This window comes from Dermacentor albipictus, unplaced genomic scaffold (assembly GCF_038994185.2).
Source record: "Dermacentor albipictus isolate Rhodes 1998 colony unplaced genomic scaffold, USDA_Dalb.pri_finalv2 scaffold_25, whole genome shotgun sequence".
Classification (NCBI taxonomy): domain Eukaryota; kingdom Metazoa; phylum Arthropoda; class Arachnida; order Ixodida; family Ixodidae; genus Dermacentor; species Dermacentor albipictus.
The window spans coordinates 3,737,904-3,757,806 of NW_027225579.1; the positions used below are offsets into that span (position 1 = coordinate 3,737,904).

Here is a 19,903-nt window from a genome sequence, read left to right on the forward strand (position 1 = left end):
GCTGGCGTTCATAACAACTATTATAACAATTGGATCGGCGTTTTACTTTCTTTATTCTACTGCCGCAAAAGTGATGCGACAACTGTGAAGACTGTCTTGGGATTGCCGAGACCGACTACGTAGATCATATCATGTGGTCAACAAATGCGGAGGTATACACTATGTGTATACTAATGTCTACAAATAGGCTCTACAGCAATCTCAGCAGTATACAACTTCAGTGGCTTATATCAAACGCAGCTACGTATTATCCACCGGTACCTGCGCTTGGTTACAGCGTACACGGGTTGGGCCCAGATTAACGATGTTTGTCTATTGTTAATCTATAGACATGCAATACCACGACAACTCAGAGGCAGACCAGGTGGTGAATTCACCACCTGGTCTGCCGGCTTTCGCGACTTATTCACCACCTTTGCCACATCATCACCATCTGACCTTCACCAGCTGGTCTCGCGAAGTGTACGTCCGGGAAGCAGCCAGGTTTAGGGCCTTCTGGTGCCTGGAAGACCTTTGTTACCCCTGTCACACGAGCACTTTAAAGGCATTTGAAGAAAAAGACATCTCACACAAAGGAGTTGCATCCGCAGACACACGCCAAAGTTTAATCTCTTTTTCAGAAGCGGTCTTTTCCGAAACCGGAGATCACCGATCTCTTTTACGGCTGGAAAGGCGTAGCCTCCAACGCAGTGGGCACCAGTAATTATCATGCAATAAAGAAACGAAGCAAAAGTGCATTTTTATTTCAAGTGTACACATCACAAAAAAGGGTTTTGTCTTTCGTTGAACCTTAAGTAGGCGCAGTTTTGCACTTTTTGCACGGCACTCTCGTAAGCAGTTCGAAAATATCACGTGACGCTAACAGACGATGCAAATTCGCGCCATTTTCTGCGACCATGGCTACGGCGAGCGGTACCGACGAACAGCCTCCGGCACGCCAAAGAAAACCGCGGGTACAGTGGTCGGAGAGAGACACCTGGGCGTTAATCAAGTTATGGGAAGACAACCTGCCCTCGCTGCGTGCGCAGAAGCACAACGGAGGCGTTTACGATGGCATTGCACAAGCATTGACGAGCATGGGTGTACCTCGCACAAAGGCGCAAGTGCACAGCAAGATAGAGAACCTGGGACAGACCTACAGGTAAGACAAAGCACAGCAGTAAGCTGTGAGCGCTAAATTTACCCTGAAGCGGCTTCAGGCTGTGGTCGCAAGCTGCAAGCTCTCGTTTGTGGTGTCGCGACCTCAGCATCGAACGTTGTTTCCGTAGTAGGCAGCGACGGAACCCTAATCTAGCGGACGGAGCCGTAGTAACGAAGGTTTTAAGGCAGAGACCCTTCATTTCAGCTAGCGTCGAATTTTGCAGGGCTGAACTGCGCCCTGCACACACGAAAGTCGACGACGCGCTAAAGGCTGTTTCTGCAATTCCTTTACAGTGCGAGTCGGTCTGAGTAAACGCAAATTCGCCTTCACATGCGGCGAAGAATGACAACCCGCGCAGGTCGTCAATAGCATGATTTCGTTCGTCACAAGATAACGGGAACCTTAACTTATGGACAGGCGCATTTCACATTATATTGTACGCCTTCTCACGGCAACATATAATACGAAGCAGGAAGTCGTCTGCATGTTTTCATTTCTGCAGATGTGACTACGGTTTGCATTTTTCTCGGACCATGCGCAAGCGTTGTTCTCAGACAAGAAAACATGAGAAACTTTAAATTTTTTCGAGTAAAAAGGGTTACCTTCGCTTCTCAGGCTTTCTGTACCATCAAGTCGCGTTTGTATCTATCGGCAAACGTTTTGCTCTGTGTATATCTTTACATTTTGAGTATATAAAATTTTAGTTCTTTCGTTTTCTTATCCAGGAGCTGCCTGAAACACATGACAACAGGGTCATCACCGCCGAGCTGGCCATTCTTCTCCGAAGTCCATAGGTTTCTAGGATCCCTGCCTGTTCACGATACATCTTTAATGGAAGAGGCTGGGTGCAGCGAGAGCACAACAAGCAGCACTGCCTCCGTCGAAGAAGTAAGAAATGCATAGTGGAGACTATATATGCTTTATTACAGTCAACTAAATTTCAAGACATAATGTAGCATCAGCTGTGCTGCCAAGCCCATAATCTGCACAACCCTGCAGTGTAGCGGACTGCTCTTGTTAATACTGTGGTTCATTTCTGCTTGTGCTCACGCGCTGTTCATTTTGCAAGCTTGGCAGTGCGCTGTTTGGAGAATAAAAAAAATGCAGACTCTAAAATAAAAAAACGTGAATACATACACGCAAGGAGAGGCAGCTCTCTTGCAAGTAAAAACCCTGAACTAATTGTTTACCGCTTCACACATCAACTAATGTGGTCAATGTATTTCGGATCCCTTCTTCAAACGCAGCTGATCTTCGACATGCTTGATTCCGGCTCTGCTTCTTGTGAAGACGTCGCCGAAGATTGTTCACCTTCCGAGTCGCCAGTACAACAGGTTGAATCCAGGAACCTCGCAAGTGGCAGTTCCGAATGTGCCCGCAGGAAGAGAAGGCAACCGGCTGGCGACTTTCAAGAAAGGATGCTTGAGGAGCAGCGACGGCAGAGAGAGCAGTTTGCTGATGCGCACAAAATGGAAATGGATCTCCGTAAAGAGGGGCTCAAGTTGCAAGAGAAACTTGTAGATGCAATGTTGAAGTTTTTTAGTAAAAACTGACATGGTGTTCCACAATTGTTGCTGATTCTTGGGACTCTTGCGTTCAGTTCCTTCGCTTGTAATATTCCACAAGTGCTGTCCTGATGGCGGATGCATTTCCAATTTCAGCTTCTGTTCTGCGTGATGGCTGTGGAAATGTAGCATTGGACTGCTGCACCTCACTTAACCACTGTGGGTGGACACTGTCGTTGAAGTGCTCGCAAATGTTATTGAGCACGCAGCATGCTCGTATAGCCAAACGGGCATTGCCAACAGAACACTCCATTCTTTTCGCAATGAAACGGAACCGGGCCTTTAGCCTTCCGAATGCGTTTTCAACTATCCTCCTTGCTCCAGATAAATGACAGTTGAAATTCCTTTCAGCTTCACTGATGACAGTTCGGTGTCCAAATGGCTTCATGAGGTTTGGGGTTAGTGGAAATGCTTGATCGCATAATATTATCGGTGGGACTGCTGTGGTACCCACTGCGGCAACAGGTGCTTTGAAAAGGGGACTGTTGACAATCTTCGACAGCCGTGAAACACCAAACACATGTGCGTCGTGGCAGCGTCCTGGGGCACCGACATTGCAGTATCTGAATCGATACTTGTGGTCGACCAATGCTAGTAGGATAATACTGTGCCTGCAAGAAAAAACAAAGTGCAAAGTGAATAAAGGTTAGTGCAGCATGGCACTGCTGAGTTCACTGCCTTTAGTTACTGTGATGCGATTTTACAGTTTGCTTTTATTAATAGCTGTGAGTGCAGCTCGGATTACATTATTTCACATAATGCCACAACCGGTCGCTGTTAGCGTACTCTACATCGTATAGGAGTTGCAGTCCTGCGGAGAACTCTTTTCGTCGTCGCATTAAAATTGTCGCTGCTAAACACTGCAAGACTGCGAACCAAATTACGCGTTTTCTTAAGAGCTGCTGGTAAAATTGAATAACATTTTACTTAGCAATAAAATATGGGTCAGTCAGTTACTTTTTTTTACTACTATAAAAATGGGCCCAAACAGAACACTTACATGAAATAAGTTAAATCGTGGCCACTTACCAACCCTTGTAGTTGTAGTAGTCGGTGGCGTACTTCTTTGGAGGCGAAATAGGGAAATGGCAGCCATCAAGGGCACCGACAGCTTGAGGGAAATCGCACACGGCTTCGAACTCTTGGATGTGCCTAGGCATTTCCTCTTCAGTAATCATTCTGATCCAGTCACTTTCGAGCACAGAGACAACAGCTGCGCAAAACTCTCTGTAAATGACGTTGACGGATGAGCGCCCAACGCCGAAGAGGTTTGCCACAGTTCTATCTTCGGCAGAAGAGCACAATTTGTAGAGGCCAATGGCGACACGCTTTTCCGCAGTGATCGGGTCACGCATGTTGGTAACTTGTTTTTCGAGCACATGGCGCAGACTTTCCACGAGAAACCGGAACGTTGAGGGGTTCACTCGAAACGACTGCTTGAAGTTGTGGCCACCGAGGTGAGGCACAGTCTCCTCGAACCACTTTTCGTGGCGGATGAAAGCCCACGTCGATCGGTTGCAGACTCTCGTGGGAAGCGCCAAGGCATAAAATGTACACCCGTTGAGTAGCAACTGCCGCTTAATACGGTCTTTGACTGCCTTTGCGGCGTCTGCTTCGCTCTCTGCAGCAAGAATCCTTGCCAAAATGCATGCTATTTCGACTTTTTCCTTCGTGTCCGTGCAGTCCCCCATATTCTCGACCTCCATGTTGACTCCGATGTAAACAGTGGCCCAAGGTTGCTAGACGAACATGTAAAATTTGCTACTTCTGCGAAGACTCTTGAAGCTACCTTATTAAATCTTCTTTAATTTAACCTTTTCGAATAAACTGTATCTAAATTCACTAAAACAAGCATATTATAGTACGTTTCTAATTTCTATATTGAAATACGTTGGTTTATTCTAACTGGTTTTGTTTCAGAATCTAGCGCCATGCTTTCCATAGCGTGTTCGGAAGGAAACGATAAAAGGAGATCGCCCGCGCCGTGTGTCTGCAGCGCAACTCCTTTTAATTAGAGGTCTTTCAACTCGGTAAAGGACCGCTTAGGTAAAAGAGTTTTTGCGTGCTTGTGTGACAGAGGTATGTGACTCGGACATTGCCTGTTCCGCCGCGATCCTCGTTCGGTGCAGCTGCACCGAATGACGACTAGCAGTCTGCACGGTTTGCCCGCCGCGCCGGGGTTGCACGCGGTGCCGGTCGCGCATGAACCAGTGCCATATCATCGCCTTCGCAGAGGGCGGGGAGTATGGGAACTAGGCATTACATATTATCGACTTTCTTATATAGACATTCAATACACCAGGAGAGAAAAAGGAATAGAAACCTTAGCCGACTATTATTATTAACTGTCTAATATAGAGAGTCTATAGACAGAGTATGGACAAAAATAAATAGAGACTGTATCGGCTTTCGTCTATAGGTAGTCCATATAGAGGGGAAGCAGAGAAAAAAGAAACAAACACTTTACGGAATTTTTTCTATAGACCGTCTATAGACTGCGCGTAGACAAAAAGAAATAAAAACCTTATTGACTTTCGTCTATAGAAAGTCTATAGACAGAGTATATGGACAAAAATAGACAGAGACATGTACCCACTTTCGTGTATAGGTAGTCCATAGAGGGGAAGTAGACAGAAAAGAAACAAACACCTTATCGACTTTTTCCTATAGACCGTCAATAATCTACGAGTAGACGAAAACAAATAGAAACCTTATCGACTTTCGTCTTTAGAAAGTCTGTAGACAAAGTATGGACAAAAATAGATAGAGACCGTACCCACTTTCGTCTATAGGTAGTCCATAGAGGAGAAGGATACAAAAAAAAAAACACCTTATCGACTTTTTTCTATAGACTGTCTACATACTGCGAGTAGACAAAAAGAAATAGAAACCTTATCGACTTTCGTCTCTAGAAAGTCTATAGACAAAGTATACCCGCCGTGGTTGCTCAGTGGCTATGGTGTTCGGCTGCTGAGCACGAGGTCGCGGGATCGAATCCCGGCCACGGCGGCCGCATTTCGATGGGGGCGAAATGCGAAAACACCGGTGTACTTAGATTTAGGTGCACGTTAAAGAACCCCAGGTGGTCGAAATTTCGGGAATCCTCCACTACGGCGTGCCTCATAATCAGAAAGTGGTTTTGGCACGTAAAACCCCATAATTTAATTTAATTTTATAGACAAAGTATGGACAAAAATAGATAGAGACCCTAATCCGCTTTCGTCTATAGGTAGTCCATAGTGGGGAAGGATACAATAAAGAAACAAACTCCTTATCGACTTTTTTCTATAAACTGTCTATAGACTGCGAGTAGACAAAAGAAATAGAAACCTTATCGACTTTCGTCTATAGAAAGTCTATAGACAAAGTATGGATAAAAATAGATAGAAGTTGTATCGACTTTCGTCTATAGGTAGTCCATAGAGGAGAAGTAGGCAAGAAAGAGCAAACACCTTATCGACTTTTTTCTATAGACCGTCTATAGACTGCGTATAGACAAAAAGAAATAGAAACTTTATCTACTTTCGTCTATAGACAGTCTACAGACTTTGTATCAACAAAAGTCCAAATCTATAGAAAGGAAAGGTCGTCTATAAGAAGTCTATAGACTTTCTATAGACAGTCTAAAGTCATTTTTGTAAGGGCTGCAGTTCCCTCAAGACTCGTAGGAACATCATCGAAGGCTCCCCTGCCCTATGTGCAACTGTATAAAAGAAGCGGTTCACGTCGCAAATCTGCTTTGGAAATGCACTGCCACAAAGAATATCGGAAAACCGCACCTTCCTCGAGGGCTCAGCCAACCTACTCAACAGGATGGCCTCTGGACGTGGTTTCGTAGTTTCCTTTCAATTCACTCCTCTCCTATATCATCGGACTATGGCCTGAACTTTTTAAATCTAGTAAATTGGCACGAAACTAAGCCAGTAGACGAATATTTCCATCCTTGGTAAAGACGTTTACACCACCACTCTCCCGCTAAGAGGTATTTGCTTTCCCCCAGTGATGGTATTCGCACAGCAAGGCACACTTTACATGAATGGTTTGGGTAACTGCGCAACTTTTGGAAGCTACATTTTAGCGCTAGCAAGTAGCTTCCAGTATCGCCTAAATTGTTTTTAAACATCATAGCTGATTCTAGTAAGGGAAGCACTGACTCTTTCATTATCTCCATTGAAGGAACTAACGACCACACCTTAAGCGCGAGAGTGATGATAGGTGTCAGGGCAGATAGATAAAGCGGAGACAATCGGTATCGAATTGCTGCAGAGACAGTTGTTCACAGCAAATTAAGCTTATATATAATGATTCGTGAAACCAGCCGCATTGGGAAATTTCTTGCAACAACAGCTGCCGGAGTGCTTTGCTAGTGAACGAAAAAGAAAGGCAAAAGCACTAGTGGCTGACAATTCTTAATCCAAAAAAGGCAGAAGAGCGCAGGAAGATGGAGACTTGAATAGATCAAAAGTGGACTAAGAAGAAATGTCCCAGCCTGTAGTGGATGCTATGACAAGTCCTTTTGTCAAAACGATGTCTCCGGGCTGAGGCTTTCCTTTTATGCCCAATGTTGATCAAAGTAAAATATCACCAACTGTCCATGGTTCTCTCACCATTCATGCGAATAACCATGCTTTGACAAGCAGATACCTCAGAGGCCTCTTTAGTACGGAGCTACAAAAAACGCTTTTGTATATGTAAGCTTTCTTGACAAACTGCTACTCAAAATAGTCGGGTGTTAACGACATAAGCAGCCATCACTTTAGTTTTCGAAAAATCCCACTTGGCATTTTGCTCCAAGGGGCACTAATTGACTCAGCGAAATTCGATAAAGCGGCATTAAACGGGAGTGAAGTTTAACAAAGCGTATAAGCTCTACGTAGTGCACAGTTTCAATCATGCTCTCAACTTTCTTGACTTCAGCTGCAGCTCTCTCTCGAAAACAGCAGTGCGGAAGACGCTAAGCGGCATGCTGACGATTTTCAAGGAATCCCATCTATATTGATAGGCATGCGATACAAAACGCTACCTTATTGCATAGCTATGCTAAGTGTGTCCTTCCGTTTAGTGTTCTGCTCTCTCGAAAGCCCTATCACTATCGCCTTCTTGTGCATCTGCGACGTGTGTCTCTGGAAACGTCTTTCATAGCAGCTGCAGAAGAACGTGTTGCCTAAGTAAAACAGCAAGCGAAATGTATCATTTTCACTTGCGGTTAATCGACGGAGCAAAGCAAGACATGCCAGCATACGCTTCTGATGCAGCGTGTCAAGCGATTTCTCCAATTTTATTTGTGTTATATTTTTTTAATATATGGGGTTTTACGTGCCAAAACCACTTTCTGATTATGAGGCACGCCGTAGTGGGGGACTCCGGAAATTTTGACCACCTGGGGTTCTTTAACGTGCACCTAAATCTAAGTACACGGGTGTTTTCGCATTTCGCCCCCAGCGAAATGCGGCCGCCGTGGCCGGGATTCGATCCCACGACCTCGTGCTCAGCAGCCTAACACCATAGCCACTGAGCAACCACGGCGGGTGACGTGTTATATTTCTGGATAACCCTTTGTACCATTATACAGGGCCTTTCAGCTAACTTTAGCCAGAGTTTAAAAACATGCCGATGCGCTCTAAGACGACGCGATCAAATGCATGCTGCTCACTTTTGTATGTAGTATGTCACGCTATTATTTCTATTTTCCTTAATTAGATAATTAGTCAGGATTAATTAACCAACCTCTGAAGCAACGAATTTAGAAACAAAAAAATCAAGATAGAAAGTTGTCGAGCGCTTTGCAAAACGTCCGATTAGACAGTTCCTAACTTTCTATCTATTAAGTATTAGTGTTTGTCAGCTTACTGCGGATGCCCGCGAAATACAAAAAAAAAACTACTTGACATAAACGCTTGCGCGCCGTGATTGCAGCGTTCCGAAACCGTCCGCATACAAACGAGCATAAGATGTAGCAGGGCGTGCTGCCGCTTAAAAGGCGGCAGGGCAGCGACGAAGGCGTTGGCTTTGCAATTTGCGCCAGCGATGTGCTTCCCTCGCGGTGGTTCATGATAGCGATAAGCAGATGCAGCTCCAGCACACCCGGCTAAATGCTATGTTCCTTTGTGCGCGGAACGTTTGGGAGCATGCGCAATCACGATGCGCAAGTGGGCATGTATGCTGTTTTTGTGCATGTGTTGTTTCTTTATTTCGCGGGCATCCGCAGTCAGCAGAAAAACACTAATACTTGATAGAAAGACAGAAACTGTTTATTCGGACATTTGCTAACCGCTGTGCAACTTTCTAATTGGAATTTTTTTTCTAGCCTCGTTGCTTCAGAAGTTGGTTAATTATAGCTGACAAATTATCTAATTAAGAAATTTTTGGTAAAATTGCGTGACACTACATAAAAAAGTGAGCAACATGCATTTGGTCACGTCGTTTCAGAGTGCGTCGGCATATTTTTAAACTTTAGCTAAAGCCAGCAGAAACACCCTCTATAGCCCTCACTAGTTTCTCGAACGATTGTTGCAGAAAGACGCTTTCCTTGCAGAGATTCAGATATATCATCGTTTTGAAGCCCGACATATGTGCACATGCTGTTTTCTCTCATTACTATAGAAATGTAGCTGTGGAGAGCGTGATGTATGGTAGCCAGCTTTGACAATTCATTATGGGCTATGATCAAGCGGTCTCGCTCTCGGTGCTGCAGCAATCCGCAAGACCTACGGCCACATCAACGTTTCGCGCGTATATCACAACAGCTGTTGATTTCGGCAGATCAAATGTTAAACTCGTAGGCTGTGTACGCTGTAGCCCTTCATGGGATATGTCGTGAGTGAAACTTTTTCCACACATTTTATTGAATCTTAACATTGTTGCTTACCGTCCAGCCCACTGCTTCTTTTCATCCGTTTTTTTTTTCTTCTTTCTTTCTTTCCTTTACCGCTGGAGCTTTGAGTGCGGCGAGAGAGAGAGCGCAAACTGTTTTGCTGCGCAAGAACACCTGCTCCAGTCATTCGCTATATTAGCCTTAAATTAAAATTAAATTATGGGGTTTTACGTGCAAAACTACTTTGCGATTATGAAGCACGCAGTAGTGGGGGACTCCGGAAATCTGGACCACCCGGGGTTCTTTAACGTGCCCCTAAATCTAGGTAAAAGGGTGTTTTCGCATTTTGCCCCCATCGATATGCGGCCGCCGTGGCCGGGATTCTATCCCGCGACCTTGTGCTTAGCAGCCTAACACGAACTTTTAACCTTTTTCGTACACCTGTCGACGCCAAGTAAATTGCGTTTTACGCTCTTCTCTAGCGCTTCTCCAAGCTCCTGTGGAAAAAAGAAGTACTTCAATAAAAGCCAGCGCATTTAACTACTCACAAGTGTAAAGCTGCGAAATGCACTGTCGAAAGAGGGCATGCGCATAATCGAAAACAGCGATAGGAAGGTCCACGAAGTCGAAGGTTAAGCATTGAATTCATGCTGCGTTCGTACACGAATTAGTATCCTCATCTGGGAAATCATAGAATACCATGAGACATCACTTTTATTAGCGCAATAAACCCTATGAGGATTGTTTAGGCCAGTATTACAGCATGTCGCTCGGTGGGCCGTAGTTTGCTCTCGCCTAGCTGTCCAATTGCTTGGGCCATTAAGAGCGCTTCATCTCGCTCCTCGAAAGCACAAAAGGAAAGGTTGCGGGAAGAGAGAGGTGCGCCTTTTACGACGGGAGGGCGACGTTACATCGGCATCGAATGAGCCCGTCATGCTGGATTCTATTGTTTAAGCGGACTCTTATATCGGCCGCTTAAACAGCCCATGATGGGCCTTACTTTGCAAGAGGGAATCCTACTGCGTCTTTCGGAGCTTTTAGTAGGCGTGTAGGCAAGGCCTCTCCTCAACGCTGTGCGTGCGAGCCTATAAGCGCGATAGGATTGAGTCGTGACCGGCGGGAGAGGGGGCCAGGCAACGATGGGAGACGAGGCCTGACGAGCGTGTTTACCGAATAGCTGCCATCTATTCACACTCCGGGCCAAACTCGTCTTTGCGTTTCCCCTGTCGGTTTACGGGCCATGAGCGATAGATTAGAGCCTTGCCACGGCTCACTCAAGTCCCAATTTGCAGAGGTGTAATTTGCTCGGTGTGTTTATTCCGATTGTGCTTATTCAGGCCGAGCGCGTTCGCCTGCTTGCCGCGGCGCACATGGACGAGAACCAGAGCACCTCCAGCCCGAGCAGCAAACCACTGCACGCGTTCATGTGTGTGCTGCAATTCGCTAAGCTAGCGGCAGCACGTAAGAATGTCATCGTGTTTTTCACTCGAATTAATGGCTAGGGTTGCTGTGCAGGGTGCCCCGAGTTTTAGTTTGCTCGATAACAAGCGGTGAACAAATGTAGCGCGGAACGCGCGAGAGCAGCCGACCAAGAAATGCCGAGATCAAGTCACGTACGTCAACGTGGAGCGTACCCTGCACACGCAGCTTTCTCTTTTCAAACACCGATTATTGGGCGATGTTACGCGTCAGCACCGTCGAATAGAGAGGTATAGCTGAGCGGCTTTAGGGCCCAGCGGGCACAGCAGGCAAGCGAAGACGGCACTGCGCATGTGCGGTATACGCTGGGGGGGCCAGCGGGTTAACGGAGCGGCTCGCTCGCTAGCTTGTCCTCTCCACAGGGAAGTGCTCGCAGCGGACCAGCGTTCTCGCGCAAGAAACATAGCGACTATCGCTAGCACGAGCAGCAGAGGCATGTCGTCGGCGTCGTCTTGAAACGCGGCGCTGGCACGTCTGCCGGCAAAAAAGCCTTGCAGGTGTTTCGGAGATATATTTTTTAGTTAATGCTTGTAGCATAAAAGAAAAGAAGGCTTGGCTTATAATGTTTTCACGGTAACTCCAACCTTCTTCCACACGAATCAAAGCGATGGTTCGACCAAATGAGAGATCGCTGAGCTAAATCTCAAGCTTTTGTGCGCCGCTCCGCTGCCATCTCTGCTTGCCCGCTCGTACCCCTGATCCGTAAACCCGGTCAGCTATAACTCTCCTTTATCATCAATGCAATATCGCAGTACCTCTATACAGTTACTGTCCCGCTCTATATATACACTCTCAGCGCAAGCCGCATTCCATGCCTTTCTGAAGCGCGTCATGGACGTGGCCCCTCTTTCAGACATTATAGGTGCGATCTTGTACGCGTTCCAAACTCGAACGGAGGCGGTCCGTTCTTTCCGTCACGAAATTGGCGGTCCGTTCGATTGCGTTCGTCCGATAGCAGACAACACGGAATGATTGACAGCAGATATCACTTCACAATTGACGTCATGGCGTTCGTCACCGTTCTATCTGACCAACTGTGTGCGGCTCGATGGAACGGACCGCCTCCGTTCTATTTTGGAACGCGTACAAGATCGCACCCTATATGTCCATCCACCGTCGAATGCGGTGAAACAGTGCCCACGAGGCGCATTCTCATGCCAAGCCTTTCCTTTCTTCCTAATGGGTTGAAAGGGTGCATTTTCTTTATGATTTACATGCGCGTGTTTCATTTGTCTATTGTTCTACTGGGTGTAACGATAAACAAATGAAACAAGGCACCGACGGTTTGCCCACATGATTACTTTATTTTTCGGCCACCCACGAGGTAACGATTAAGTGATGCCAATGAAACTGGAGCCATGCAAAGGGTTGAATTTTACGTATTGACACCATTCCGTCATTCATCTGAGAGCGTCACCAGAACTCACGGAGAAATCAAACTTTGATAGACGCTGACTTTCCTCATAGCGCTCTGGGTTTCCGATTGCTTTTCGTGGAACTAGTTACCCTAGGAAAGTGCAGGGTGAATGCCAGTGTAGAAAGTAGAAGCCAGTCCAGATACTTAGGCAACTCTGTATTCTTACAGCATACTCAGGGACTGAACTCAACTTATGCCAAATAGGCGCATCACAGATCACAAGAAGAGCCCACTGAGAGTGCTCTGTTCCATTTCGATCTAAATTCTTTCTTTTTTTTGCACAGCATCTCTGTTTTCCAACTGACCATCATAAACGAAAGAGGTCGTAATCTTGCGCAAGCAGCGTTCACACGTCTCGTGTTGCTCAGCGTTGACCAGCCGTCCAAGGAAACCATCGCCTTGACATAAGGAGTAATTGCTTTGTTATTATTTCCAGTAGAACAAGACCAAGGTTTGAAGACAACAGAAGTTTGGACACACCGTTCGTTTCTGTACCACTGGCTTCCGTGGTGGCTTAGCGACTCTGGTGTTTCGCTGCTAAGTACGAGATCGCGGGATCAAATTCCGGCCGCGGCGGCCGTACTACTATGAGGCGAAATGCAAAAACGCCCGTGCACCGTGCATTAGGCTGTTAAGGATACCACCGTGTTAGGGATACACCGTGTTAAGGATACCAAGGTGGTCGAAATTAACCAGAGCCCCTCACCCACTATGGCGTGCCTCATGATCAGGTAGTCGTTTTGGATGGTAAAACGCCAGAAGTTTTTAAGTCTTAAGCTTCAAGCTTTCATCATCATCATCATCATCAGCCTGGTTACGCCCATTGCAGGGCAAAGGCCTCTCCCATATTTCTCCAATAACCCCGGTCATGTACTAATTGTGGCCACGCCATCCCTGCAAACTTCTTAATCTCATCCGCCCACCTAACTTTCTGCCGCCCCCTGCTACGCTTCCCTTCCCTTGGGATCCAGTCCGTAACCCTTAATGACCATCGGTTATCTTCCCTCCTCATTACATGCCCTGCCCATGCCCATTTCTTTTTCTTGATTTCAACTAAGATGTCATTAACTCGCGTTTCTTCCCTGACCCAATCTGCTCTTTTCTTATCCCTTAACGTTACACCTATCATTCTTCTTTCCATAGCTCGTTGTGTCGTCCTCAATTTGAGTAGAACTCTTTTCGTAAGCCTCCAGGTTTCTGCCCCATAGGTGAGTACTGGTAAGACACAGCTATTATATACTTTTCTCTTGAGGGATAATGGCAACCTGCTGTTCATGATCTGAGAATGCCTGCCAAACGCACCCCAGCCCATTCTTATTCTGCTGATTATTTCCGTCTCATGATCCGGATCCGCCGTCACTACCTGCCCCAAGTAGGTGTATTCCCTTACGACTTCCAGTGCCTCGCTGCCTATTGTAAATTGCTGTTCTCTTCCGAGACTGTTAAACATTACTTTAGTTTTCTGCAGATTCATTTTTAGACCCACTCTTCTGCTTTGCCTCTCCAGGTCAGTGAGCATGCATTGCAATTGGTCCCCTGAGTTACTAAGCAAGGCAATATCATCAGCGAATCGCAAGTTACTGAGGTACTCTCCATTAACTTTTATCCCCAATTCTTCCCACTCCAGGCCTCTGAATACCTCCTGTAAACATGCTGTGAATAGCATTGGAGATATCGTATCTCCCTGTCTAACGCCTTTCTTTATAGGGATTTTGTTGCTTTCTTTGTGGAGGACTACGGTGGCTGTGGAGCCGCTATAGATATCTTCCAGTATTTTCAAGCTTTAAGCTTCAAGCTTTAGGGCTTCATGAAGTTTGGTATCACCGGTTAGCCTGAATATTTTTGAATATTGAGATTAAGATTAGAATTTTAATATTCTCTTTTAGCTGCCTCATTCGAATGAGTGAGAGTAGACTATCGTAAGCTATCACAAGCGAAGGCTATCCCACAATTTAACTCCATAGGCAATTAGGGGGTGCTTGTTGGAAGGGCACCTTGTCCTTAAGAGCTAGCTTTCGCTCTGGCCCAACTCCGAAACAGCCTATTCAATTACAGGTAAAACGCAGAACCGCCTTTCTGAGATAGCCTATGGACGGATTCTAATGAAATTTGTTGAATTTGAGAGATAGAATGAAGTTCTAATGATTGTAGGAAGCGGAATTTTGATTTAGGGCCAGGATGTCTTAAAATATATTTTGAAAGATTAGAAGAATTTGAAAAAAATTTGAAAAAAATTCGAAAATTAAAAAAAATGAAGTACGAAGTTTACAAATTTGTAGCTCTGCACGAAAAACACATATAGCATTTCTGTAAGCTGCATTCATTAGACAATACAAAGCGGACCCAATTTGATGTGCCAATTTATATTTTGCGTGAGCTTATTACACTGTTTACGTAGGTTTTGCGAAAGCGCTATTCAGATATTACTCAATTTTTTCGACAGGCATATGTAACATGGCCGTTTTGTCCTCTTTAGATGCACTATTAGATTAAAGTTACAGAAATGTGATATTGCTTTTTATTGATGAGTAACAGGGTTGTAAACATGATAGATTTGTTTTTTGAGAATTTGCAATCTTTGCGGCTTTTTATTAATAAAGTGGCCGCATAAATAAACAATTCGCAACAAGCAGTCACCATATTTGAATTTTCTCTTTCAAATGAAACAAGCTTAATGAAATTTGGTGTAGCGGTTGCTGAGCAAAACGATTTCTCCTTTGAGTGTATTCAAATAGGAGCACCTCGAGAGCTAAAGCTTCCTCTTGACGTGGACCATGAGGTGCACGCCGCCTAAGGTGACTATGCCAAGTGGCATTCGACAAATGAAATGACACTCGTAGGCCATAGCACGAGTTGGTTTGGAATTGAGTCCCTACACAATAGAAAATACACATTTAGCACACCTGTTAGTACTGGCAACACACACAATTAATAGTGAAAATAAAGACAGGTCATGCGATAACTAACTTGTCAATCAGCATCGCACCTTTGACAACTGGGGTTGTCAAAGGTGCGATACTGCTTCACGTCATTTTGAAGTGACCATTCATTGAAAGTAACATTTTGGCACGGCCCTGTTTGACCCCTGGTACGAATGCTTATTTTCTGCTTTCGTAATCAGGCTCTCGAGTGCAAGTGAGAAACATACCTACGTCTCCACTTTTTTTTCCCTCGCCAGGGAAAACCGCATCGTTTCGCAATAGTTGACACATTTGAGATAAAAAGAGCAATTAAGTTTCGTTTCCCGTTCACGTATTTTGACAGATATAAAACGGGACACACTGTTTATGCCTTCTTAGACCTCGAGTTAATCGGTGTGAAAAGTGAGGCGTTCGACATTACACATTACTAATGATTTATTGCATGAACCACTCATAATTTATCACTCATTACATGAAACCTTGTCCAACTTCATCCATTCATGAATTACAGCCGCACCTACACCTTGGGAGACCATGTCACATAAAGTTCAGCTGCCACGCGTGGCAGCTGAACTTTCTGTGACAGGTCTCCTGTGAACGGCGTCGCTTAAGCGAGTATTTCGGTGGCACCATCCAAACGTACGCTCTCGACAGCTCAGCTAGCGCTGTGTAAACTTCTAAAATTGGAGTAACTAAAGCCCAAGAAGTTATCAGCCTGAAAAGGATTCGGTGCGTCATAGCGAGCAAACACGAAAAGTTTAAGCTTTTTTATGTGCTACTCCATCTCTTTCTTGTCTTGTACTTTATTAACGTTGTTTTAGGTGTTAAACGGGTCTGGCTTGCATTTTTCCGTCAAGCACCGGCGAACGCGCCCTCCGGGGCACGTTCTTGCTGGCCAATGAGACCAACTACTTCCGTTTCACGACTGCCACCGCCAAGATGTCCCGTGTCTGTGCAACGTCATAATAACTCTTGGAATCTCAAAAACGGCTTGCTGTAATTGCTTAACTTTTCCAACCTACCTTCTGCCAAATAATTCAGGAAGTTTACAGCTGGATACCTTGAAATGTTCTATTTAGACCCGCGTCCAGATATCATAAACACCTCGAACATTTGTCTTCATCACGCGGCAGCGGTATACTAGCAGCGGTCGCTCTAGAGTCGAAAATTTGTTGTATACGACGCTGCCGATTCTTACAACGCATCGCGAAATTAAAAGAAAAGGAGAAGCTGGCCTCATCTAACGAAACACCAACGTATTAAAGAAAAAAAAGTTTTAGAAAAAATAAACATACGCTCCCTCACGCCCACATGGCTATCGAGGCGTAGTGAGAAGCGTGTAATAAAACATTCACGCGAATGTAGTTACAAATAAGGAAGTATTTTACGCTTAGGCTTACTTCCGTTGAAGCTATAGGCAGATATCACTTTATTTTGATTATGAAACGGGACGGACGCTGCATCAGAGAGCAGGCGTGTTTCTCCAACTGCGTTCTTCTCGGGTGCAGCGTGAGTATACGACTTCCTTATAGGTAAATTCTTTTTCTTGCTTGCAGTTTATCCCAGATCGTGAAAGCGCACCTACTCAAACAAATAACGAGGGATGACGCTTCTAGAGAGGGAAGTCCCTTCTCTACCAGAGCCTGCTGGTGATTAACCACACCTGTCCGAAACAGCAGAACATTAATGGAGCGGTATGACTACACGCCTTAGTGGCACCTGTCTGCAAACGGAAAGAAATACTTTATGAAGTCTTCCGACGCTTCTTTCAAATACAAACTTTGACAGAAGCGCTGTGCGGACATAATGTAATGTACTTAGGACGGCGGACGCAAACGAAAGTGTCAAAAAGCCATTACAAGCGAGGTCCTCGGAAATTCCATAGAGGTGACAGGGTACGGGATATTGGGCGAGACTGAGACCCCATTTTAAGAGAACTGGCTACAGCTGAATTCTTCATTTAATATACACAGATGACACCACCGCCTCGCTTTCTGTGTGTCTTTTTTAACTTGTGAACACGACAGCGAGAAAAAAAAAACATGTCAACTACGCCTGTCGACAACACGAATGGGGATATCAGCCCCCTGACAAAGTTGACACGGGTGACGTGCAGCTGTGACTTGTTTGCTGTGTCGCAAAGTGAACTTGTCAGCGCCTTTTGCTAACATCGATGTCCAGCGCATGTTGAGTTCCGCAAATTGTTTAGAATTTGTATGCTGGTAAATATGCAAGCTGATGGTGCGTGCTTTGAAAGTCATAAGTGCTCACGATTAAAGTGCTGAACGTCCTAAATAAACGCAAAAAGTATGACAGACGCCTATAATAAACGCTGCTGGCATCTGAGCGTGACCGTTCCTTTGTTATTGGCTCCCTAGAAACGTGTTCGATATGGTTGAGGATATGATGTTCGATATATGCGTTGTGTTGTTTCGCCTGTTTTCTGTATGTCTCTCTCTCTCTCTCTCTCTCTGTTATTGAAAAAAAAATAACGCTATGGCCATTACGTTGAGAGCCATGCTGGCAACAATAGGCGCAGGGTGAGCTGGTGTATGATTAACATAGACAAAAACTAGCGAAAAAGACGCATACACAATGAAGATCAAATGATTGCACATGACGATTGCTGAATGAACAACAGAACTTTGTTTTTACATAACCTGCGATGGCTTACCAAGCGTACGCGCCAGCACGAAACGATGACGACGTGCTACAACCACCATGTCCTGCACGCTTCACCATTCAAACGTACTATTGAATTCATGATTGCAGATAGGCACACTCAGTATTACATCATGCGAGTGTTACTTCGATAGTGTAGTTGTTACTGTACTTCTCTATCTGGAAGGCTTGAATCATGTTTATGGCATTTAGCATTTTCTCTTGTCTAAGAATCATTACTGAAATAGACAACGAAGCAAAACACACGAACTGTATTTGCAAGCCATTCAATCCAGGGGTTACCTCGGTCTTGTGTTCCCGCAGTCTATGATCTACACATTGCCTCCTTTATCGCTACCCATTTTTTCACAGGTCACGGGTATTTTAGATACCACTTTATAGTCAAGCACAGTTAATGTATGTGTATTTGTAATGGGTAAAGGCACCCGCAGCTCCTTTCAGAATATGCCAAATACATGAACACATGGTGGAAAACTTCGATGGCACTGAAAACGCAGCATTCAAGCCCAATCTAAAAGCATTCTTTATGTGTTGTAGCACTTTATACATGTTAGCAATTACCTGTGTCCTCTCGTCACGCTGGGGTTCATTCTGTTTTCGTTCGTTCGTTTATTCATTCATTCACTGGAAATTGGTTCTGCATTGGGCATTATGTGCACGATGCAGAACATTGCAGAACAACGTGCATCGTGCATGATACGCAAGCGGACTAGCGTGCTCTTCACTCTGAACTACATGCATATGTACAAGCGCCACTCATCTCCGGCAACGACTTCCCTGTCAAAGGAGCAGCCCTTGTTTCTGTACCTCTATAGCGGACTGACGCAGCCCAACACTTTAGCAAGCTAGCGCACCGTATGACATTAGAGAAGTGGCACACACCTCAATTCACCCAACATCGATTGCCTTCCCTCGATCCATCTATGCAACTGCGGCTGTTACCAGGGCTTGCGCGTAATAAGGAAACAATGCTGTGACGCTTACGCTTGGGCAACGCATTCACCAATGCATATACGTTTTGATAGGAATGGCTGATAGAGCCGAGTGCAATGCCTGCGGTGTTGAGGAAAGTATAGAACATCTACTGTGCTACTGCCCATCTTTTGCAAATGAAAGACATGACATCTGCGCAGCTCTCAACCAGTTAGATCGAAAACCGTTCACCTTGAACAAGATCATGGGACCATGGCCTCGCATATCGCAGCTACAAAAGGCCAGAAAAGCGCTGTTGCGATATATGAAAGCTACCGGATTGAGTCCGCGTCTATGATCCGGACTGAGTGACCGAACGATATCCCCAGTGGACTTTTTCTTCTTCTTTTAATCTTTCGGTCCTCTTTTCCCTTTCTCCTGTGTAGGGTAGCCAACCGGGTTCAGTCCTGGTTAACCTCCCTACCTTTCATTTCTCATTTACTCTCTCTCTCTCTCTCTCCTCTCAGATTGTGCGCTGCATTATGCAGTCAAACGGTGAAGCCCCTAAGTTACGCGATAATGTGGTGCTTAGAGCTCGTGTAGGCAAACAATCGCTTTCGTTTATTTCTTCTTTGTCCTATATACACTTACACACATGCGGGGCGAAGGCATCACGTTTTCACCTGCGTCCTTTTCAACTCTGATTTAAGTGCCTCGGGTGCTTGGTGAAATGCGAAAAAGTAAAAACAAAGCAACCGTCGGCCGATGTTTTTCTCTATCCAGCTTCTTTAGCGGATGCTATGAATCTTTGCAGTTAATATATTAGTTGGCATTTAGTGTGCCGGTTTTCATACTGATGCTTGTCAATGCTGGGTCGCGAGTCAGCAAGCCATGGAAAGCAAGTTTTTTGGTGCCAAAGCTTTCTTTTTTCTTTTTTTAACGACTAAAAATGTCCTGTTCCATGGACGCACC

General features: G+C 45.2%; 3 protein-coding genes across 3 annotated transcripts in view; 1 reads left to right on the plus strand and 2 right to left on the minus strand.

The window, feature by feature from the left end:
• The window catches only part of LOC135908433 (frequenin-1-like), an 803,832-nt gene that overhangs the window by 327,906 nt on the left and 456,023 nt on the right, over window positions 1-19,903 (minus strand). The window lies entirely within an intron of this gene.
• Window positions 527-2,709, plus strand: LOC135908421 (myb/SANT-like DNA-binding domain-containing protein 1). The gene is made up of 3 exons (XM_065440197.1): window positions 527-1,141; window positions 1,867-2,029; window positions 2,389-2,709. The coding sequence occupies exons 1-3, from the start codon at window positions 897-899 to the stop codon at window positions 2,692-2,694; spliced, it is 714 nt and encodes a 237-aa protein (XP_065296269.1). The 5' UTR covers window positions 527-896; the 3' UTR covers window positions 2,695-2,709.
• Window positions 2,044-4,698, minus strand: LOC135908419 (uncharacterized). The gene is made up of 2 exons (XM_065440196.2): window positions 3,736-4,698; window positions 2,044-3,317 (listed from the first exon to the last, which is right to left on the minus strand). Exons 1-2 carry the CDS (start codon window positions 4,410-4,412, stop codon window positions 2,738-2,740), a joined length of 1,257 nt encoding a protein of 418 aa, XP_065296268.1. The 5' UTR covers window positions 4,413-4,698; the 3' UTR covers window positions 2,044-2,737.